General features: G+C 40.3%; 1 protein-coding gene across 1 annotated transcript in view; it reads right to left on the bottom strand.

Moving 5' to 3' along the window:
* Nucleotides 1-18981, bottom strand: part of CEP192 (centrosomal protein 192) — a 70880-nt gene extending 51899 nt beyond the window's left edge. Inside the window, exons 1-15 of the mRNA XM_057368969.1 lie at nt 18815-18981; nt 17025-17075; nt 15847-15993; nt 15223-15434; nt 14489-14587; nt 13268-13408; nt 12825-12982; nt 11897-12047; nt 8124-8310; nt 7407-7517; nt 7039-7238; nt 4341-4982; nt 3777-4010; nt 2880-3002; nt 1216-1370 (exon numbers count right to left, since the gene is read on the bottom strand). Coding sequence (XP_057224952.1) covers nt 1216-1370; nt 2880-3002; nt 3777-4010; nt 4341-4982; nt 7039-7238; nt 7407-7517; nt 8124-8310; nt 11897-12047; nt 12825-12982; nt 13268-13408; nt 14489-14587; nt 15223-15434; nt 15847-15993; nt 17025-17075; nt 18815-18925 — 2722 coding nt within the window. The 5' untranslated portion in view covers nt 18926-18981. The remainder of the gene's footprint in view (nt 1-1215; nt 1371-2879; nt 3003-3776; nt 4011-4340; nt 4983-7038; nt 7239-7406; nt 7518-8123; nt 8311-11896; nt 12048-12824; nt 12983-13267; nt 13409-14488; nt 14588-15222; nt 15435-15846; nt 15994-17024; nt 17076-18814) is intronic.
* Between the last annotated feature and the right edge of the window lie 2058 nt (nt 18982-21039).

Here is a 21039-nt window from a genome sequence, read left to right as displayed (position 1 = left end):
CAAGTCAGTGCAAGAAAGTAAGCAGTCCCAGCTTGTACTAGCAGAAGGACGGACAAGTGTACAACAAATACTATTGTATTTCACCTACTGGATCAATTCTTTTTTTGGATCATGTTAAGCACTTTCCACTTGTCCATGTGTAATATCCACATGTAATCCAGTTGCAAGTCCCTCAAGACAAAGAACGCTTTAGGTTTGTACATACAGATTCAACCAATATAGCTTGGTAATTCTTAAGTAATAGACGTGAATAAATGACAACTTCAAAAYAAGTTAAAATCAAGTAACTAAATCTGATTGGCCACTATCAAGCCCAACCACTGGGCAGCCTCAGCTTTCCAAAGAATTATCACTTTGTTGCCATAGTTACTGCCACTTCCTCAAGACTACAGTAACAAATGACTGAAATCAACACTTCCCTGTTAGAAGTGTTTTTTAATAAGGGTGAATTTATATTACATGTCACAATACTTTTAACTGAACATGCTATCTGTCAAAATCATTAACAMCTCACAAAAACCTATAAAAATACTCAAAGAAAAGAATAAAAACTGAAAATATATATTTACTAACTATATTTACTGAATTTTGAGGGACAAGGAGAATTTAATCACAGAACTGGCATTAGSAAAAACCCCAGGCAAGTTTAATATCAGTAGCCATGCTTTTAAAGTAAGYTTCTGAATATTCTTTTGCTTCCACTACTCTATCCATACTTCAAAAAAGGTATAGTTTTCTCAGCAAGTATTAAAAACTGTTTTTTCATGCATGACTCATTAGAAGAATATGTTTCCAACACTTCCAGCAGCAATTAAAGACATCTATTACAGGTTAGAATAGGGCAAGAGAAGAAATGCTAGTTAAAATATAACCTTGCAGCCTTACACCTTCTGAAATAGAAGGGGCAGAGAAAAAGCTACATACACTTCTTCCACAAAGTTCCTGGAACTAAATCAGATTACTACTGGCATTCTATTTATGGTACTATACAGTAAACATTATTTTCACCRACTTCCTGTATAGTTTTGTACTTTGAGGAAAAGTCCAAGATCATGTCAACCACAAGCTTTCTCTCTTTTCAGTTTGTTCAAATCCAAGAGATTACTTTCAAAACCCATTGCTACTGAACAGTGAAAGGGTCAAATGAAGACATCTGTAGCATAAAAAGCTAATTMCAGTGACAATAAGTACACAATTTTTCACAAAATTTAATACCTTCCAATCGCTCACATGGCAAATCTTCACGCAAGGTACCTTGACTGTGATTTGAATGCTCAATGATATTCTGAGCTTGCTCTCCATATATTGTGTGGGATTCTTTCAAACTAACATGAGTTGGCTGAGGCTCTTCAATTTGTGTAGCAGTTTCCCTAGAAAGAGAATTGTTTCAATGAAAAATCAGTGAGCTACATAGACCATCATCTCTCAAGATAAAGATCTGATAAATTCTCCAATTACTTTGTCTCAGTCAGTTGTTCCCAATAGGATACACTCTAGAGACCTGTCATTTTACAATAAAGAAATACATATCAAGATTACAAGGACTTCAGTTTCACAATCTGAACTGTGAAACAAACAGTAATATTTCATGCAACATATCCCTCTCTACCTATTTGCACATCTCTTTCCTTTCTGGAAAAAGAGGGGAAAGTGTAAGTACAAAAGAGTCTACTCTGGCCGAGTTCCATAATCCATCTGAGACCAAGTCAAATAGTAGAAAAGATTTTGCCAAGTCCGCCAAGGACTTGGCAAATATTACCATGCCTTTGTAACATTAAGTTAGGGACCAAATTATAATGAACACGACTTACTGAAATTACATGTAGTTAAATAGCAGYGTTTACAATTATGTAGGAAAGTTATCCTTCACTTCTGGTCTTACAGAACTTCCATGCAGGCAGATATGCCAGATGTTAACATTTCCATACTCTTGCCTCAGTACTTTAAATAAATAAATGAAACTAATATTTGAAAGTCTAAAACACAACTATTCCATGTTCTGCTTTGTTTTCTTACTTGAGTATGATCAAGTAATATTAACTTAACTCCCTCTCAAATCTTATATTCTTTGTTTTGATAGGGACATACTGCCTATAGTACAATTTTATCAATGAGAAGGACACACGTTGCAGTTTCTATTACAATAGGAACAAATTTGATTTTAGTTAGAATAACCCATGCAACAACTACCAACACTTGCACCACTCAGCAATGTTTTCTCAAGTGTATCACTAACATTCATTATTCGCTGAGGCTACAAAGAAGGCAAATTTAATAGAAATTGTTGTTCCTTTCTGTATGCAGACTGCTTGACACTTACTCAAAACGTGTTTAAATGAGTGCAAAATGCTATTCACACACGGAACATGAACCAGAAACATCATYTTAATTCTAGATTATGTAAAATAAACTAGGTAAATGCAGCCACATTCAGATAAGTCAATTAAATAATTATGCCTAGGTCATTTTTAATTAGTGTGACAACAAGGCAAAACCTCACAGTCTAGGAAACATCACTTCTAAAGCTTAATTCCCATCATGCACATGAAGTCCCAATTATTCACTCAAACAGCAGAATGCTGCTCGTGTAGGGCTGCACAGGCTAAGTGGCATCACTGCAGAGGGTGCTTCCACATGGCCTGGCACTATTCMTCTTCACAAAACATGGAAGAGCTGTTTTAGTAGGAAAAGCTGCCCAGGCTGCCAAACACTGTAATCTAACAGGCTAATGTATGTACAGCTCAGCTCTCCAGTAACCACAGGACAGTAGTAAAAGATGCTGAATTCAATAATCACCCATATAGTACACATAAATCTATACACAAACTTACTGRTATCTGCATTTTGGAACAGAATTAGATTTCAACTGCCTCACTTACATGTCATCACGAAAGCAGAGGGCAAATCTTTCCATTGGCTCAGGATCTGACTGACTGCTGTGAGGACATCCTGATAAAGGTGAATGTTTCCCTTCTAAATAGGATGCACAATCATTAGAAAGCCTGTAAACATGAAGAGGAAAAACACACATCAGAGTCATCCTAATATGCAATGCTCCTGTTTTCCAAAGAAATGGGGGGAAAAACATATTGATGGCCACTTATTTCCTATAAGTTAAGTTATTTCAATATTTTAGCAATTTTTAGCTAATCTGTATTTACAGATACACATATATACCCAGAATGATCCTCTCCAGTCTTCTGCAGCTCTTTAGAGGAACACCATGTTACAGTTTTTAGTGGCTAGTGGTGTGCTTCTGAAACAGACTCTTCTGGAAAGACAGGGTATTAAAGTCTCATCTTACTTGTTGTTAAGTAACGGGACAGCAGTTAACTGCAAGGCTTCAAATGTTTACTCTTTCCTCTCTCTACTCCTCGCTGAGCACCTTTTGATTCTTATACATGACACTAGTTCTTACACATTCTAAAAGGAGCTAGACTCAGGTAAGTTTAGTGAACAGCAGAGTTAAGAGAACACATATGTAAAAACTGTATTATTCTCTACACAACTTCAAACTTGAATATACTAAGCTGAAGGGCTGAGTTAAAAGAAACTTGACTGTYACCAATCTAAAAAATAAATTACTCTTAAAGGGCAAATTTTGTAAATACAAAGGGCAATTTTTGTAAATACTAAGTAATTTTCCAGTTATGAGTCAAAAGAAGGGTTTTTGCTGGCAATACAGACAATCCTATGTTTGATGATTACTGAGATACTGATTGGTAGGCTTCAAYTGTTTTTTTATATTACTGAGTGGCACTTACTGACACCCTCACCTGTTGTCACCGCCCGCTTGGCTCCTGGCAACAGTGGAGGCCGCCACAGGTAACCCCAGGTTGGAGGAGACAGTGACATTCTCAAAGACGACACTCGCGCTGCTGTTCAAGGAATGGCACAAGAAGCTCGGGAACGTCTCGTCGGCGATATTCCTGAAGTCTTCCATCATCCTGCACAGGCTGCCCGGAACAGMACTCGGCCCGGCAACACCATCAGYCCCGGCCCGGCAGCATCTGCAAGCAGGAGCCAAGCAGCTTCACACTTAAAAAAGTCAACGCACTTTACTCACACATCATTGCCGATATTCCTGGCCAATCCCCCCGCTTTATCCACRAAAGTGTTCCAGAACCATTCCCAGTCCTCTCCCGCCAAGACTTTTGGGGAACGGAGTTTCACRGCCTTCGTGGACCGCCTAAAAAGACAGGCGCTCCTGCGAGTCACAGAAGCGCCGCTGCGAAACGTGCCAGCCTATATTTAGCCTGTAAAGCCGCCCGGACAGAGGCAGCCCGCGCCTGCCTTCCTCCCTCTCCGGCCCCTCAGGGAGCACCTGAGGTGATACCAACCCTATGTGACCACGGGCCGCGGCGGGAAGGCTCGGGCTGCTCACCGACAGCGCCCCGCCGCGCAGGCCGGAGGCGAGGGAGCAGCTGGACGCCGGTGATCCCCTTTTTCCCCAAACAGGAGGGGSAGATGGGCTCTGCCCTTCCCGAGAGTCCCAGGAGGCGCGGGAGCGCCCGCGAACAAGACGGACGGACCGCCAAAACGCGAGATCCGCCCCGCGCCGCCGCCGCAGCGCCCCCCAGCGGCCGGGCGGGCACCGCTCGCTCCCGCGGCGCGCGACGGAAACGGCCGCGGGACCGACCCCCCCCCCAGCCTCCAGGCGGGGCAGGGGCGCGTGCGCAGCGGCGCGGCACGCGCCTCCCGAACTTTGCCGATCGCTCCGGCGCAGCCAATGGGGGAGCCCCCAGCGGAGCCGGCGATTGGGCGGGCACGGCCCGCGGTGGGAGGCGGGGACGGGGAAAGTTTGGAGAGAAGCGGCGGGGACGCTGATTGGGCGAGACGCGCGCGCACCGCCTAGCCCCGCCCCCCGGCGCGGCCTGTCCGTTAGGCGGGAAAGAGGGCGGGCGTTYCCCGGGGAACGGGCTCGAGCCACCCGCTGACTCCAACCGGGGCCGGTGTGGGGAAGCGGATAATGGCACCGGTGTCTTTTGTTTCAGGTGTTTGCTTTCAGGCCGGCTAGGTTTGGATCCCGGTACCAGTGAGTAACGCGGGATCTTCCAGAGAAAGGGCTGCTGAGCATCCCGCCCGACCCTGCCGTCCCCCTCCCGCCTAAAAATGATAAGATTTCAGTCGGATTAAGTTAGGTGGCTGGGTKTTTTTTTAATTTATGTGACAGATGTTTGTATTCCTAGCTTTGTTTTCTGTCCCGTTTGAGTCAYTTAGATAAGGCTGACCAACAGAATCGTTAGGGTTGGAAGGGACTGGAGATTATTTGATCCAGCCCCCCTGCCAAGGCAGGATCACCTAGAGCAGGAGGCACAGGAACGTGTCCAGGTGGGTTTTGAATGTCTCCGGAGAGGGAGGTTCCACGACCTACCTGGGCAGCCTGTTCCAGTACTCTGCCATCCTCAAGGTATAAAGTTTGTCCTCATGTTGAGGTGGAACTCCTTGTTTTAGTTTACATACAAAACATGGAAATTTTCATTTCCATGCTGGTGTACATATCTTTCTTTTTTTAAGTAGAGGTTGAGAGCAGGTGCCTTCCAAACACACTTGTGTGCATGTGAGAGCTTCAACATCTACATCACATTCCGTGCTGTCCAGGATGGTTTTAYACTGCACTTCTACAGTTGTATTCCTGGTATTGGAGAGTGCAAAAACCTACAAGAGTGAAAATCCATRTTTGTCATAATCAGAAATTTACACCGTGTTCAAATATGTTCAAAGAACAAAAGCAAAACCACCACATACAAACTCCCCCCACGTACACACACAAAGAAAACCACCAAAGCCATCTCATGGCTACTACAAAACCCAAAAGCTTATAAACYTGGAAGTTCAAGCTGAGACGTGCTCCAAGCACAGAAACAGTAGAAGGGCTATTGCAGGTACTCTTTCAGAAGAAGRAAAGGGAGAGCAGCCTTACAAAGTGCTGGATAAATTTAAAATACTGTGAGTACCTGCTGTAATTATCCCTTTCAAAGGACTTCTATAATCTCCTTCCCTCCTAGATTTCTGCTGCTTATGTCCAAAGGTCCAGACCCTGCACAGAAGTACAGTTCACAGGCCTGAGCCAAGGGAATAGAGGGAAGCATGAGTTTGAGGAAGCAGAGGTGGAAAGTCAAGGATATGGATGAAAGGGTCCTGGGTTAGAGAGGTCAATACAAAATAGCAGGCAGGGCGCAAGGCAGGCTTCAGCCACAAGACCAGCCTGAGTTCATTTGCTGAGATTAAAGTACTTGGCCAGCATGTTCTAACACAACTTGTTTGCACTGAAACTAACAGCATGTTTCTATTAGTAAGGACTGGAATCAGGGGGTCTAACAATAAGACACGTTCATCACAGAGGAAAATAATGTGACCATGCTGAATAAACTGTGAGCAGTGCACTGCTAGAAGCTGCAAAAAACAGTCATTACTATAACTGCTTATTCTGTGACCTCTTCAAGGGTTAAGACAGAAATTCTGCAAGTGGCTTAACACTTCAAAAGCAWGTTCTGTTGCTTGCACACCCAGAAAGTTTGTTTTGGTTTAGGAATGAATCCCAGTATAATAGTTCTGGTAATATTTTTTTTTTTTAATTATTCACTCTCCCTCAGAAGAACAGTTACTTTCCACCCCCCATTTAAACCTTATTTTTTTAATCATGTAACATTTTTGTCTTTTGCCATACAATGTTGGTATGGTTTTATGTTAACTTTTTCTGGTAAAAGGTACAAAACTTTTGTTTTTTTCCTTCCACACTTCTGTTCCTGCTGGCTGGAAAGCATCAGCAGCCTCCCTTAATGCATGTTCAGCAAGCACTCCCTAACATCAGTGTACCTCATGGGTTTTTTAATTAAAACTTGACTCCTCAGAGAGAAATAAACAAATGTGATGAATCTGAGCAAACAAAGTTTTCAGAATACAGGTAGAACTCACAGAACTTGCARTCCCTTTGGAAGAATGCAGAGGTTGCCCTCTCCCTTACCTCATAGTAGTGGTCCAGTCCAGGAAATAGGGTAAGTCCATTTTGAAGCACATCATTAATAACACTATTACACTTCAGGTTTCTGGTGCACAGAGGCCTCCTCTTTCCTTCCTCCTCCTGTGATCTGCCCAACAATCTCAACAATCACATCCCATACAGTAATGCCACTCCTGGGCAATACCATGATTTCTTTGTCCAGCATTATCCTCCTGCCTGTCTTGCACCGGTTTGAGTCAGTGCCAACATGATCCACAGCAGTGATGTTCCTGTGCTAAAACATCAGAAAAGATATTTGACATTTTTCAAGCCAGCACTCTTTCTTCAAAATGTCCTGATTTAATTCACTCATTGGAAAAGAACTGAGGGATAATGTGAAACTCAACAACTCTAGCAGTCCTTGCAGACCTTCAGCACATGCACAGGAAAAGTCAGAGCATACTCTGCAGCACAGACCTGGAATATGCAGCTGCACATCCACAATGGCACAACTGCACAAATGCAGAGCTAGGAGAATGGACACCTGAATCAAAAAACCTCCTTCATCAGGAACCTATTAAAAAAGAAGAAAGTCTATTACAAGAAATGGCATACAAATACTGACGTTTCAGAGTAAGTTTATTAGTCAACCACATTATAAAATTTAAATATTTTACAGCAAGATGGAAAACTCRTAAGTAACCAAACACTTCAATTTTGCTGCAGTACACACAGGAATGGTTTTGTTTCTTTAACAAGCTGATCCATTATCATTCTTCATTCAAGTGTCTWGAAGGCATGTCTAATTTTGAGAACGTGTTTCACATGTCAGTGCAGTATACAAAACAATTAAAATAAAGACCATACTAAGCTGATTTCAAAAAGAAAAAAAGAAAAGAAAAAAGAAGTACACACACATAGAAACCAGCTACTCCATAAGTAGTTCGTGGCTAGTAGTGTTTGTATGKGTTGCCATAGTTTAAAGGGTACAAATTAAAATGGTCCCTTGATATACAACTAATATGTTCTGAATGTTGTTTGTTTTGCAAAACATGCATGAAGTTCCCACATTTTAAAAAAGTCTTCTGTACCAGAGAAGGAATRCAAAGGCAGCCAGAAATGGAAGCATTCACAAACACCAGAATAAGGGCCTTTGGMATTTATTTAAAGTAACATATTAAACCCCTTCATTCTCAGGTAAAAGATTAAGAGGCCGAGATACACATCGTCTGCGAGGGTGAGGATACTGGAGGTTGGCAGTGTCAGCATCACAAGACTGCTCTATCAGAGGAGGAGGAGGAAGGAGCTGGGCATGACTGGACCATCTTGATCCAGCCCGTGGGGAATCCAGAGGGGGAAAGAAATACCTGAAACAATTAAGAAAGGAACAAAACACCAAAACAAAAAACCAAACCAAACAAAACAAAACAAAAAAACAAAACAAGAAAAGAAGAGAAAGGTAGTAAATACAAGGAGAACCAAAGGGGAGAAAAGACATGCTGGAAAAAAAAAAGGCTTTAGTATATCCATGCCAAAACCAATAGAACATAATAGCAGAAATCAAGGCTTGTAATTCAAAACAAGACAAATCTGGAAACTGTTCTTTAAAGCAAAATAATAGTCTTTTCCACTGAAATTCATTGAAAATAATACCATAGTCCTARTATACATTTTTACAACAGAATGGATTGCTTTGGAAATAAAAACGATGGTGTAGTACAGCTATTAACAGGCTTTCATTCTCACAGAATTTCTGTGACTTGCTAACAGCTTTCAGTAATGCTTTGTTCRTGACACAAAATATACATTAAATATTATCAAAGTACATTTTCTGCATATGYGTCTAATTCAGATTAACTTGACAGCATTTCTAAAATAGACGTAAAAACCTCATTGTTTTTACATTAATAATATACATTTACAGAGAATAACTACTTTGAATACAGTCTTTGTATCTATTTACATATTTCTGCAAAATTCTCAGAGTAAATTCAAGATTCTTAGTGAACGCAAGATTGAGAATTATGCCACTCCATGTTGTTTTGCTGCTGTTTTTATTAGAACTTACCCGTAACACTCGTGCATTTTAGTATAATTATTTAGATACCTACAGATATTTTCTGTCTTGTTTACAATTCTGTGGACTTACATCAAGGAACTAGATACTAGTTAATAATTGGAAATATGGGACAATTGACAACAAGCTGCATTTTGGTTTATATCCTTGTATGGCTAAAGTGTTTATATTTTTTTAAGGATATTATGTTTAGAGAAGTTAAGTACTCCATGTAATTATTACCATAAGAATGTACAAATACATATCAGAAAAAGTACTTCTCTTAAGATGAAGAAAGTACGATAGTACTTATAAAACATTTATTTGWAGTCATACTAAAGAATATAAATGAAGCAATACCAAACTGCTAAAAGCCATCATCTGTACAATTGTCAAAACAGTTTTCTYATTCCTTTAAAATGAACAGTTGCATATATTACAAAGCAGTTACAACCTAGTAATGTTTAGGAACCTTAATCAAATGCTGAACACTCTGAAATACAAAACAAATTGGTTCTCAAAACAATTTTAATGAAARTTATTGTAATGGTCATTTCCCTCCTCCCATCCCAATCAAGGACAAAAATTCTTGCTTTTRATCATGAACTATCTTTTAATTTAACAAGCTTTCAAAAATATGTTCTGATGGAAGTTTTGGGGTTTGGGTGGGTTGTTTATGTGTTTTCCAAACCAGGTGCCTCTCCAMATATTTTTCTATCAGGCATTCCATCAGTATCAAACTGTGCAGGCTAGTACAAAAAACACACACAACGTGTTTTAAAAAGGCTTTTTGAACAGCATTTAGTAGTTAGCAGGCTGCTGGTGTCTTGGGAGAGGTCAAACGGCGTTGGGGAGGGGAAAAAGAAGTTCGTTTTCCATTCCTGTGTGCATGCAACAAGCAGCAAAACACCAAAGTTACTCCAGTTAGCTTGGTATCAGCTCTGCTTTCTGTTAAAAAGGACATAATACAAATGGAGAATGGAAATTGTATCATAAATCTCGACACATAATTACATCAACATAATAATACAGCCCTACTTGTTTATTTCCCAACAATCTACATCACCTGTTCTGAAATTTATTTTGAGTACAAATCCAGTTTGGTCATTGTGCTTTTACAATCTTTTTTAAATCTACCTGTGCTTTAGCTGTTTTAAGTGTTTAACTATATAGACATGAAACGTAGCACGTACAGTTAGAGACAAAATAAATTACGTGTAGGATACCTATTTAGTCAAATGTCTATACATAAATCTTTATCAGCATGTTAAATACTTAACAGAAGTTAGCAACTGCACTTAGAGAATTCAAGCCAATATCATTACAGAAGAAAACATATAGTTAAGTGTGTATCTTTTATAGTAAGGCTCAATCCTAGGAAAAGACACCATGTCTGGAAATTCCACAGCCACTGACTTATTCTGGAATTCACATTTTGTTACAAATTGAAGGCAAGAATAATTTATTAAAAAACAAAACAAAACACCTTCCAAAACACATAGCAATGGAGGGAGTATAAAACAGTGCTAGAAGTTTCAGTTTCACAATGGCTTACCAAGTTCAGGGACAAGAGAAGGGTCACCCATGGAATGAAGTAGGGTGGAGTGGGGAGGGCAAGGGTAATCTTCCTGGCAGCAGTCTTAGATAAGGAGACTGTAAAACCACACCCTATGCTAAAGGAGTTTAAGCCTGTAGTTCCCAACAGGAACCCAAGCAAATACAGCTGTACAGCTCTGGATATACCATTTCCAAGGCATGGCTACATTTCATTTGCTCCATTGCAAGCAGAGCCTGGAACCACAATGCACATCATTCTTCTGCCCCTTCTTGTAAAGATCAGGCCCATCACCACCTCTTGTACTCCCATTTATCTTGTGAGGAAAATGTGAAAATCCTTCTCCGTTCAACAAGGTTAGGCATCTTGAATTGCCATTTAGGATTAACTGCTGAAAGGGAAGGAGGGGGCAGGCTGGGGCTACTCTCCAAAAGCAAACTTTACTGATAAGTATTCCAAAAGAAAAAATCCCTACATGAGTAGCTGCACATGGATGGAAAGGGAAGCTTTCCCAAGGCATTTGAAACAAATAAAGGTGGCCACAAAACTTGGAAACTGCTACTATAGAATCTGGCCAGATCTCACCCTTACATAGGACTTACAGTACTGTAAAGCTGATTGTACATGCTGCACCACGCAGATGCAGGTCTCAGCATATTTCTACATTTCAGTGTGCACAAATTGAAATGTTTTTCAGAAGAAGCAGTAAAACTTACCCACTAAACAGCAATTATTACAGAATAAAAACCTAACAGAGATTAAGGCAAATTATCTGCAATATGAATGCCATATGAGGAAGCTTAAAAAAACCACAAAACTTTTACTCAATTGATGCTACATACCTGAAAAAACCAAGCAAACTAACACTAACATTTGATTGTTGAAACCATAAATTATGAAGTAGCTTTTCCTCCTTCCCTTCTGCTACATTATCCCAGTGAAAAACAGAATTTTTTTGCTGGTATTTTTGCATCACTTTTAAACATGTATTTAAAACAAATGGGGAGTTACACACCAGTATGACGAAGCTTCTCCTTCTTTGAGACTATTTCAGAAACGTTGTTTTAAATAATGCGAAAGGATTTAAAGTGAAAATAGTTGTTTACGTTGCTCATTTATACAGACTGATTCAGTATGACTTAGTGTTTTGTTCATTTTCCTCTTTACACTGCCATAACAGACAATACCTCAGAGCAAAACCAGAAGAGCGTGTAGATGTACTCATGCAATAAATGACATTGCACTTTAAAAACTCGTAAAACAAATATGAGAGCTAAATGAAATTAAGAAGATGCAGAGAAAATACTATTTACTGAAAATCAGTCTCTACTAATTAACCTACCTGCTGGCAGATGATCCATTTAGTGAATTCTGTAGACTTGTATTGGCTGAACCTAGAGAGGCATTAAAAATTCCCTGCTGAGAACTACCATTCACTGGACTCCCGTTACCTTTCAGTATACCAGTACACTTCCAGTTGTCCATGTAATTAGCTGCAAATACAGATATACAGAAACTGTTAGTTTCTCTTCTGAAGCTCAACTTTTCCTACAAATACGTTTCAACTGCTATACACACATGGTGTCAATCAGAACTGAGCTTCAATATCAATATATAAATTCCAAACAGCTGAGAATCTGGCCTTTTAACTGCCTGATACTCTCTGCCTGTACGTAATTTAAAACTCAATTTCCTCTATTAAAATGCTGAGGAACAAATGAGAATGTGTAAGGAAACTGCCAGTGGGTTTTTGTTGCTGTTGTGGGGATTTAGGTTTTGACTTTGGGGGGGGGTGGTTCTTGGGGTTTTGGGGTTTTTTTTGTTTGTTTTTTTGTTTTGTTTTGTTTTTTTGTTTTTTTTAAATTTTGTTTTTGTTTGATTCATGGAGTGGAGCGCACTCGTTTGTTTGGTTTTTTTTTTAAATGTAAACAGGAAAAAGCCACCTTGCCTGGACATTATGACTGAATGTAGATTTTCTGGGTTTAGCAGCAGGAAATTATCTATCTTACTTTTTAAAATAATAACTTTATGTAGCTGTAGTCTGGTGAAACAATTTCAGAGTACAGTAACAACTATTCACAGCAGCCTAWATCATGCAAGTGTTCCAGCAAATAAAAGAATTTCTGAATTCTATTTTTCCTGAACAGAAATACAGAAAAAAATATCTACCTCTCACAAACCTAATGAATACTCGTTCCAAAATTACTTTTTCAGTACAATTTCTCACATATATTCATCAGATTACAAAGTTAATGTGTTTCAGTGCTTACCCTTCCAGAGCCTAACACAGCCATCATCACCAGAGGAGGCAAGCACTGTGCCTGTAATATTCCAGCTCACTCGCCACACCTGAGAGTTGTGATTATCAAACTGTGCCACAATATGAATTTCAAACTTTGTTAATCCTCCTGATGAAGTCACCTCTTTCCTGTTTAAGAGAAAAGTGAGAGTACACACAACTGCTCAAAGGTCTGGGCTTGAACATGATGTCAGGGAGGACATCTTTCAAGTTCATRTAACAACTGTCACTAGATTACGTATTCAGACAAAATTATAGACATGCTCACACACTCAGTCTTGTCACCTTAAAAATCAGGTTGCCAAAAACAATCCTGCATACAGTAAGTTATTGCTTTCACTTTGCAGAGACTATTCAAACAAGACTGTATAGTATGCATCACATCACACCAAGCTGTCTTCCTCTTAAGCTCACCTTAGAGGTTTTAGTGTGAAAATTCGCACATCTTTGGTTGCTACAGCCAAGATGTGGAAGGATCTTCCCAGATTTGGAGCGAAGGCGATATCATGCACAGGATCCGTGACTGTCATCAGAGCTTCTGCTTTTGCATATTTCCTGTACAGAACAAGAAACTAACGTTTAAGGCCATGAAAATTGCCAGTGATGAAAATTATATAAACCAGATATAGTCGAAATGGAAAAAAGAGTGAAGTACATGATAAGACTTGCAAAAAAAAGTACTTTTTTAACATAAATTTAAGTAATAATTTCGAGCAGATTTCTTCAGAAATTGAATATACAGATACAGTAGCCACTAAGTACAGTATGCTACAGTATGCTAAGTCATACAAAAAAGCAAGAATTGCAGTACAAAGAACATCTTTTGTCTAAGAACATTTTTTGTCTAGTAAATAAAAGGGAAAGGAAATACAAGGATTTCCATTCATATAATTTCCATTCACAAATCTAAAGGGAATTTGCATCTCAGTAACTTACTAAATTTTCCCTGCCTTTAAGCAGACCACTGTCTGCCTCCTCTGCTGTATGATAAACACATATTCCATTTTCTTAGTAAGTTACAGTAACTTTACTGGTAATGCATTGGAAGCATTGCCTGAAGCCAGGCATAAAATCCACAGAACACTTTGGCTCCTTTCCCACATCAATCACTCCCAATCAAACACAATTTCTCTGTTATCATTTAATTGAAAGGGGTGGTGCACAGACTTCCTGGCTTTTTCTGGTCTATGAACTCTTGACTGTACAAATTGAACTTTGACAGAACACTAGTCACTAGTGTCACTACTTTCTGTCACTATAGTTATGCCTTTAAAATCATTGTAAGGTGGCTTTGAACAAAACAGGTCCTGGTGCAACACAATTGAAATTTCATCTGTCAATTCCTTATGCAAAATTAAACATACAATTTAGCAGACACAGAAACAACAACTTTCCTTTTAAAATGCTGGCAACAACACTGGCACTTCTATACTGACATAGAATAAAATTATCAACATAATTTCTGTTAACATCAGTACCATTCTGAGGTCTCCCTCTCTTTTCCCACCCAATGTCTCAGAAACAAAATTAACATATTATTTACTACTYCACTTCACATCTAATGACAGGAATAAAAGGCCATATATTATAAACAACTTTGATCCCACAAATGTTATATACTGTTAGCTAACATACCTGGTGTTTTCATTGTATTCATAAATTTGAACCTTAGCCAGTATATTTGGACTGTTGTCATCACTTCCTACAGCTATCATTGGAGAATGTGCTCGAGAGCTAAAAGGTGAAAACAAATATTGTTATATTTACAAATGATCCCACAGAAAGTACACCAAGCCACRAGACAAATTTCAAACACATTATCTATAAAGAAAACAAAACACCACAAGATAAAAATCACAAAGAAACAGGAGTTAAATGCTATTTACAGTTAACACTATCTTCATTCTGTTGTTTTGAAAGCCATTTGATACATTCAACAAGGTGAAATCATTAGGCAATATTACTTAGCAATTCAAGAGGATGATCTCAGAGAGAAGAATTGGCTTTCTATAAGCATCTGCAGAGTAGTATTTGCCCCAAGTTTCATAGCAGAGTTCTTTGCAGTGCTTTTAATGATGGATTTAGTATTATTTTAGTAAGGTTTTGGAAGACAAATCACCCAAACTAAATGTAGATGAATTCTAGATTTAGAATCAACTTTTATCCTATCCCATGCATTGAAATGAATGCCTGTACTCTGAACCTTCAGCACAGACTAGTGCTAATGAATAGAACAGTAATTGGATTAGCAGGACACAACACTGCATCTACACAGAAAGCTGTTAAGTGCTTCTGGACAAACAGAAATCAAAGCAGTTCAGCCTTCCTGCTACAGTCATAAAGTAAACCCTATCATTTTAATAACATACCTTGAAGGATTCCAAGAAATACAACTGCAGCTGAGCTTACACGAGATTTCATGTTGCAGTGACCACTGACTGAGATTCATCACATCTGGAGCTTCATAAATCCTTACAACTCCATCTGCTGAACAGGTTGCTAACATAAGACCCATGTGCTTGGGAGCAAACTTCACATCTGTAACTGATGTCCTACTGTCTACTAGAGTGGTCCTCTTGACCTGCAGAAATTTCCATCAAAACTTTATTCCCTAAGGAAGGATAATCAACATCTGACACCATTTCATAGGATTGCTTACATCKTCCACCAAAAAGATCCGTCCCCCCAACTTTATATACTGTTTGAAAGATAAGCAAGAACAGCCAGTGTTATTTTGAAGGATCTCTCGTCAAAGAGAAACCCCACAACTTTAACTCTACTGTAGATGGGAATTCATGTCTGCAAGTTGTTTGCCAGGGAACATCTTATTATAAAACATGGAAAATAATGAAAGCAATTGGTCTGAATGTAGCCAGTTTTAGCTGTTTTCCTCAAATGTTTTAAAAATTTGTACTTTATGTTGGAATATGGCCACAAATAGACAAAACATAGTCAAAATCAGGAMCTTTATAGTAACAGAAAAGAAGTCTCACCCAGTGACTCTGGCCTCGGAGTTTATCATTTGACTCTCCCACTATTTCTTCCCATACAGCTGCTGTTCTATCAAATGAGCAGGAAGCCAGGACCTGCCCAAATTCCGGATGGGCCCATGTCACACGCCACACAGATCCACTATGTGTCTGCAAGATAACATCAAAACATTGTGGACAAGCATACTTACTACTGCTTCAGTCCGAGGGACCACGTATTTTCAGCAGGAGGGAATTCTAGGAATTAGTAACACCATTCCTTTGAAACCAACGTTCTTTTATACAAAGTTACAAAGCAGCTGTTGCAGTTCTTTATTGCAAGCAAGACTGCAAAGTTTTGGTGCTACCATTTAGTGTTCAAAAGACAATTGTTACAAGTGTATTTCAAGGCATTATCTATCCTTGTTTAAGTTTAATCAAAGTTTAAGTTCCAAACTTTGATTCTGCCTTGATGCAAAATGTACAGCTTTGTTCTCAGTCAAATTTCAGCCATTACCATGCTCACTTCTACCTCGCCTGTWCTTTCCAAAAGCACTTGCAAAGCATTATTAATCTTCTTTTTAATATGAAGCKCCTCTTTCATACCTAGTCAACATTCCTTTCTTAGAGACGGGGAATTCAAAAGCCTCYCCTGCATTTCCATTTACTGGGATGAATGCATTGTGGTCCTATTAAATACAAGTTTAAGAGCAACTCAGAAGTTGAATGCACTAATTGACCAGCTGAAGCAGAGACTACAGGACACAGTTCTCAGAMAGGTTTTGGAGAACAAAAACCAGAGGCCAGATGTTGTAACATTCAATAGTCAGACATCTTCCTTTTAATTTTTCCCCTTTTATTTTTTTTAAGTCTTACTATATGCAAAAGGGAAATATTCAATTAAAAATGWAGGCATTGTTTTCAACTCCCTAAACACCAGTCACTGCTATGTTTCCTGATACCARAGTCTGCCAACACAACTAAGTACTAACAAGAACAGACTGCATGTTAGCCTCTGCTTTAAGTGAGAGGCACTAGAGATGTTTCACAAAAGCAAGGAAAGAGTATTTTACACAAGGTATATGGAATCTACAGCAAGCCAAAAGCATTTCTACTTTAAAACTCAGCAGAAATGAAGCATGTTTCYTCAAAAATGAAAGAGAAATGATGGTTATGTCTGTGTAATTTTTACAATTACAAACCTTCCAGCTGGCGGTGCAATGCCAATCTCCATTTTCACTTTTGTCCCAGACCTATTGAGAAATCAAAATACAATATACAATCTGTAAATAAAGTGTACTGACTAGCAGTTTAAAGACACAGCCATTCATATATATATAATACATAAACACATATATAATAAAAATAAAAATATACACACACTTCCCTGCACTAAACATTTTCATCAAAAAAACAGTACCTGGTTCAGTACACAACTGCATTTTACTCAGCCTTGAAAATATCCCTACTACAAGTAGGGAGAAAAGGCACCACCTGCAAAATCCACTACAGCATGACTTCCATCTTTTTTTAAACAATAACATACATAGAAGCAAAATTATCACCATTCTCAATACTTCATTCACTCTGTTCCCCAACTACGCTATTCTGTTTAATTCTAGAGCCCTGAGTATCCTCACGTGCTCAGCTCTGGTTGGAAAATCCTAATGCAGCTCCCAGCACTCGTCCCGAAAGCAGAGCAGTACAGCAAAACAGGTGTCAGAGCAGTCAGGGAACAGATCTTGTTTCTCTTTGTAAGATTTCTGCCTTGATTTACAAACACATGCAAGTCACTGAACCTTCTGCTTTCCTGATTTCCCATACATCTTTATATTTATGAACTTCTTCACTGAAAAACTATGTTGAAAGTCACAAATGTAACGAAACGAAAGACATTGCCTGATATCCATTTCCGTTTGTAACTCATTCACTTTAAAAGCTTCACTGAAAGTCACCACACTTCTACCACTCTGGACCTCTAAAACAGCCTGGGTCACGCTGACCCTGTGGTTGGAGGAAAACTTCTAAATAGTCTCATAAAGRATTCAGTTACGACTGGAAAGTAACATTACACTGCTAAAGAATATAGTTTCTGTGTTCAACCTACCTCTTGGCATCTTTCTTAAAAATTGCAAACTGAGTAATCAGTCCAAACCAAAGATCCACATATTTTTGGATTACTTTTTGGAGGACCGTTTTAATGTTGTGGTTGGTTATTTGCTTTGTAGTCTGTGGTCAGGGAGAAAGGGGTGCTCCCTTGTTTTTAAGCCTGGCCTACATAAGACACAGCTTTCTACCAAAAAACTACTTTCTCAACCATTTATCTGGACTTAACAAAAAACATTACTGCTCTCTGCTAATTACATCCCTTAAATCTATCTACGTGACTCCTAACTTTTTGTCCATCTTCTCACKAAGAACAATAAACGGAAAAAGCACTCATTTTTTTCATTTAAGTAAATATAAAGCACTACTTTATTATCTCTAAAGGAACGTTAAAATTAAGCCTTCTACTATTTTACACTTTCCCTAATCTGCCAGGGCACAGACGGAACATTCTAGCTTTTTGGTTATTGGCACTTCAACGGCACCTTCTCCCCATAACAAATATAGACTATTTATACTTTACGAAGTAGTAGTTTCTTTCTTTAATATTCTTTAATAAGTATATATTTTTTCAGCTGAATAAATAATAAAAGCGGCACGRCAGCAGCCACAGCAGTCGGGATAGTTTTAGGGAATGGGTCGAAAGCGGAGCTCCCGTGTTTACACGCGTTCGCTCGCACACAAACACAACGTACATTGTGTCCGAACGCCTCCCGACACCACTCCAGGATCTACCCGCACGTCCCGACACCGCTCCAGGATCTCCCGCGGACCGAGCCCTCGGTTGTGCCCTGGCCCGGCCGGGCCGCGCCCGCAGCGCGATAGGCCGCGCAGGGCCGGTGGCGCGRCACTGCCCCAGCACCAGGCCCGGCGACTCCCCGCTCACCTTGACGCTCTGGTCGCTGGAGCAGGTGGCCATGCGGCGCCCGTGGAAGTCGAAGGACACATCGTGGATGAGGTCGCGGTGATCCGCGGCAATGCTGCGCGCCACAAACATCCCGCCGCGGCCGCCACGCGCGCGCGCCACACGCGGCGGGCCGGGGGCCGGGGGCGGGGCCGCGGTCAGGACTGCTCCGCGCCTGCGCACTGCTGCTCGCCGCCCGGAAACGCGGACACGGCCGGGGCGGGGACGGGACGGGGACGGGGGATGGAGGCGGGAGATGGACCTGCACGTACCGGTACAGGTTTAGGGACATGTAGAGTCATTCCCGAGTCAGTCGCCGGGGTGGGTGCGTCCCTCCGCGGGAAGTTACCGCGCCGCCGCGCCCGACCGCGGCATGTCCCCTCCCGTTGCGACTGGACGAGAGGATATAACCCCAAGCTGCGCCAGGGGAGGTTTAGGTTGGACGTTAGGAGGAATTTCTTCTCGGGAAARGTGATTAGATACTGAAATGGGCTGCCCAGGGGAATGTGAAGTCACCGTCCTTGCAAGTGTTTGAGGAAGGACTGGATGTGGCACTCAGTGCCATGGTCTGGGTGACGTGGTGGTGTTGGGTCACAGGTTGKACTCGATGGTCTCGGAGGTCTTTTCCACTGGTTCTGACTGGTTCTGGGATCCTGTGTGGTTGCCAGCCCAGCCCGGGCCGTGCGGATCGCTCTCTTTACTCTCGGGCTGTGCCCTGGGAGCGAGCCGAAATCGGATCCACAGCGGATCTGAAAAGCTGCGGAGCTCGCTGCGATAATGCAGATCAATAAACAAATACTCAACGCCGCAGTGCGTGATGTACTGCATTTGTTTCGTTAATGATTTACGGTATTAATGAGCGCTGTCAGGTGAGCCCAGTGGTGCGAAAGAATGTGAGACCTGTTGGAAACTCCTATGAGGCRAGGCTGAGAGAGATGGGATTGTTTAGCCCGGAAAAGAGATGGCTTAGGGGTGATCTAATTGTGGCCTTCCAGTACCTGAAGGGAGCTTACAAGAACGATGGAGAGACACTTTCTACAAGAATGTGTAGTGACAGAAGAGGGGGGATGGATTCTAACTGATAATAGGTTTAGATTAGATATTAGGAATAATTTTTTTACTGTGAGGGTGGTCAGGCACTGGAACAGGTTGCCCATGGAAGCTATAAATGCCCCAATACTGGAAGTGTTCAAGACTAGGCTGGATGGGGCTTTGAGCAACCTGGTCTAGGAAAGACATCCCTGTCCATGGCAGGGGGGTTGGAACTAGATGATYTTTAGAGTCCTTTCCAACCCAGGCTATCCAGTGATTCTACATGATACAAGGTGGGTGTTGGATGAGATCCAGACTACGAAGGAGAAGCAGCAGAATAGACCCTGGCATGTGGTAGAAAACATATACGAGTAACTAAGCCCTGGGCAGGAGCTGTAGACCASTAATGACTCGTCTGTAGTCAGAGGGCTGTGCAAAATAAATTAACAACAGCAGCTGGAGACTCTTGAGGACTTAACACTCTCACCCCTGATCTACCAACTTCCAGGGAGCCACTCACTAGAAGAACTTTCTTCCACTTTGTATCCTGCAGCATCAGCTCACAAGCTGGATCATGCAACTCATATTGCCAATATTTTTAAATAACATTAATTAGTTGTATCGCTGAGCACAAGAGGGTACAGCATCTTGTTTTTAAGGAATGTTTCATCTGTARGCTGTGTTATTTACTAACTATTCTGAAGACAGCTACAATAGCTGATAARTATTAACAAAGAGAAAATAATTCATTCAATGTGTTTAAATAGCAATAATGCAGTCAGTAGAACTAAGAAAAAAAGAATAATAAAATTATGAATTATGGTAATAAACAGCAAAAGCAAATAAATTTGTATTTAACTGGTTTATATTTCAGGTCCAAAACAGTACTGAAGTCATCAGAACACTTTACCTATGATCCAGTTTTCCAATATATATTAAGCAAAAAGGAAAAAGAATTAAGTTCCCTGAAATCAGATATATTCAAATTCTCTGGATTCAAGTCAGAGTCAGACCTTCCTAGAAGATTTTTTGTATTTGCATTTTTAACAGAAGATTAGTTTTAACACTTTCAAAAAGACTTTTGCTTCTCAYCACTTCATTTAAAATTTTCATGTTCATGGCAATTAACTTGGTGAACAGAATTTGTTCAGGGATGCCCAAATTCCTCACAGAAG

The sequence above is a fragment of the Malurus melanocephalus genome, unplaced genomic scaffold (genome assembly GCF_030028575.1).
Source record: "Malurus melanocephalus ecotype Western Australia unplaced genomic scaffold, MMel_1.1 scaffold_99, whole genome shotgun sequence".
In the NCBI taxonomy this organism is placed as follows: domain Eukaryota; kingdom Metazoa; phylum Chordata; class Aves; order Passeriformes; family Maluridae; genus Malurus; species Malurus melanocephalus.
This window is presented reverse-complemented; position numbering and strand designations above follow the sequence as displayed.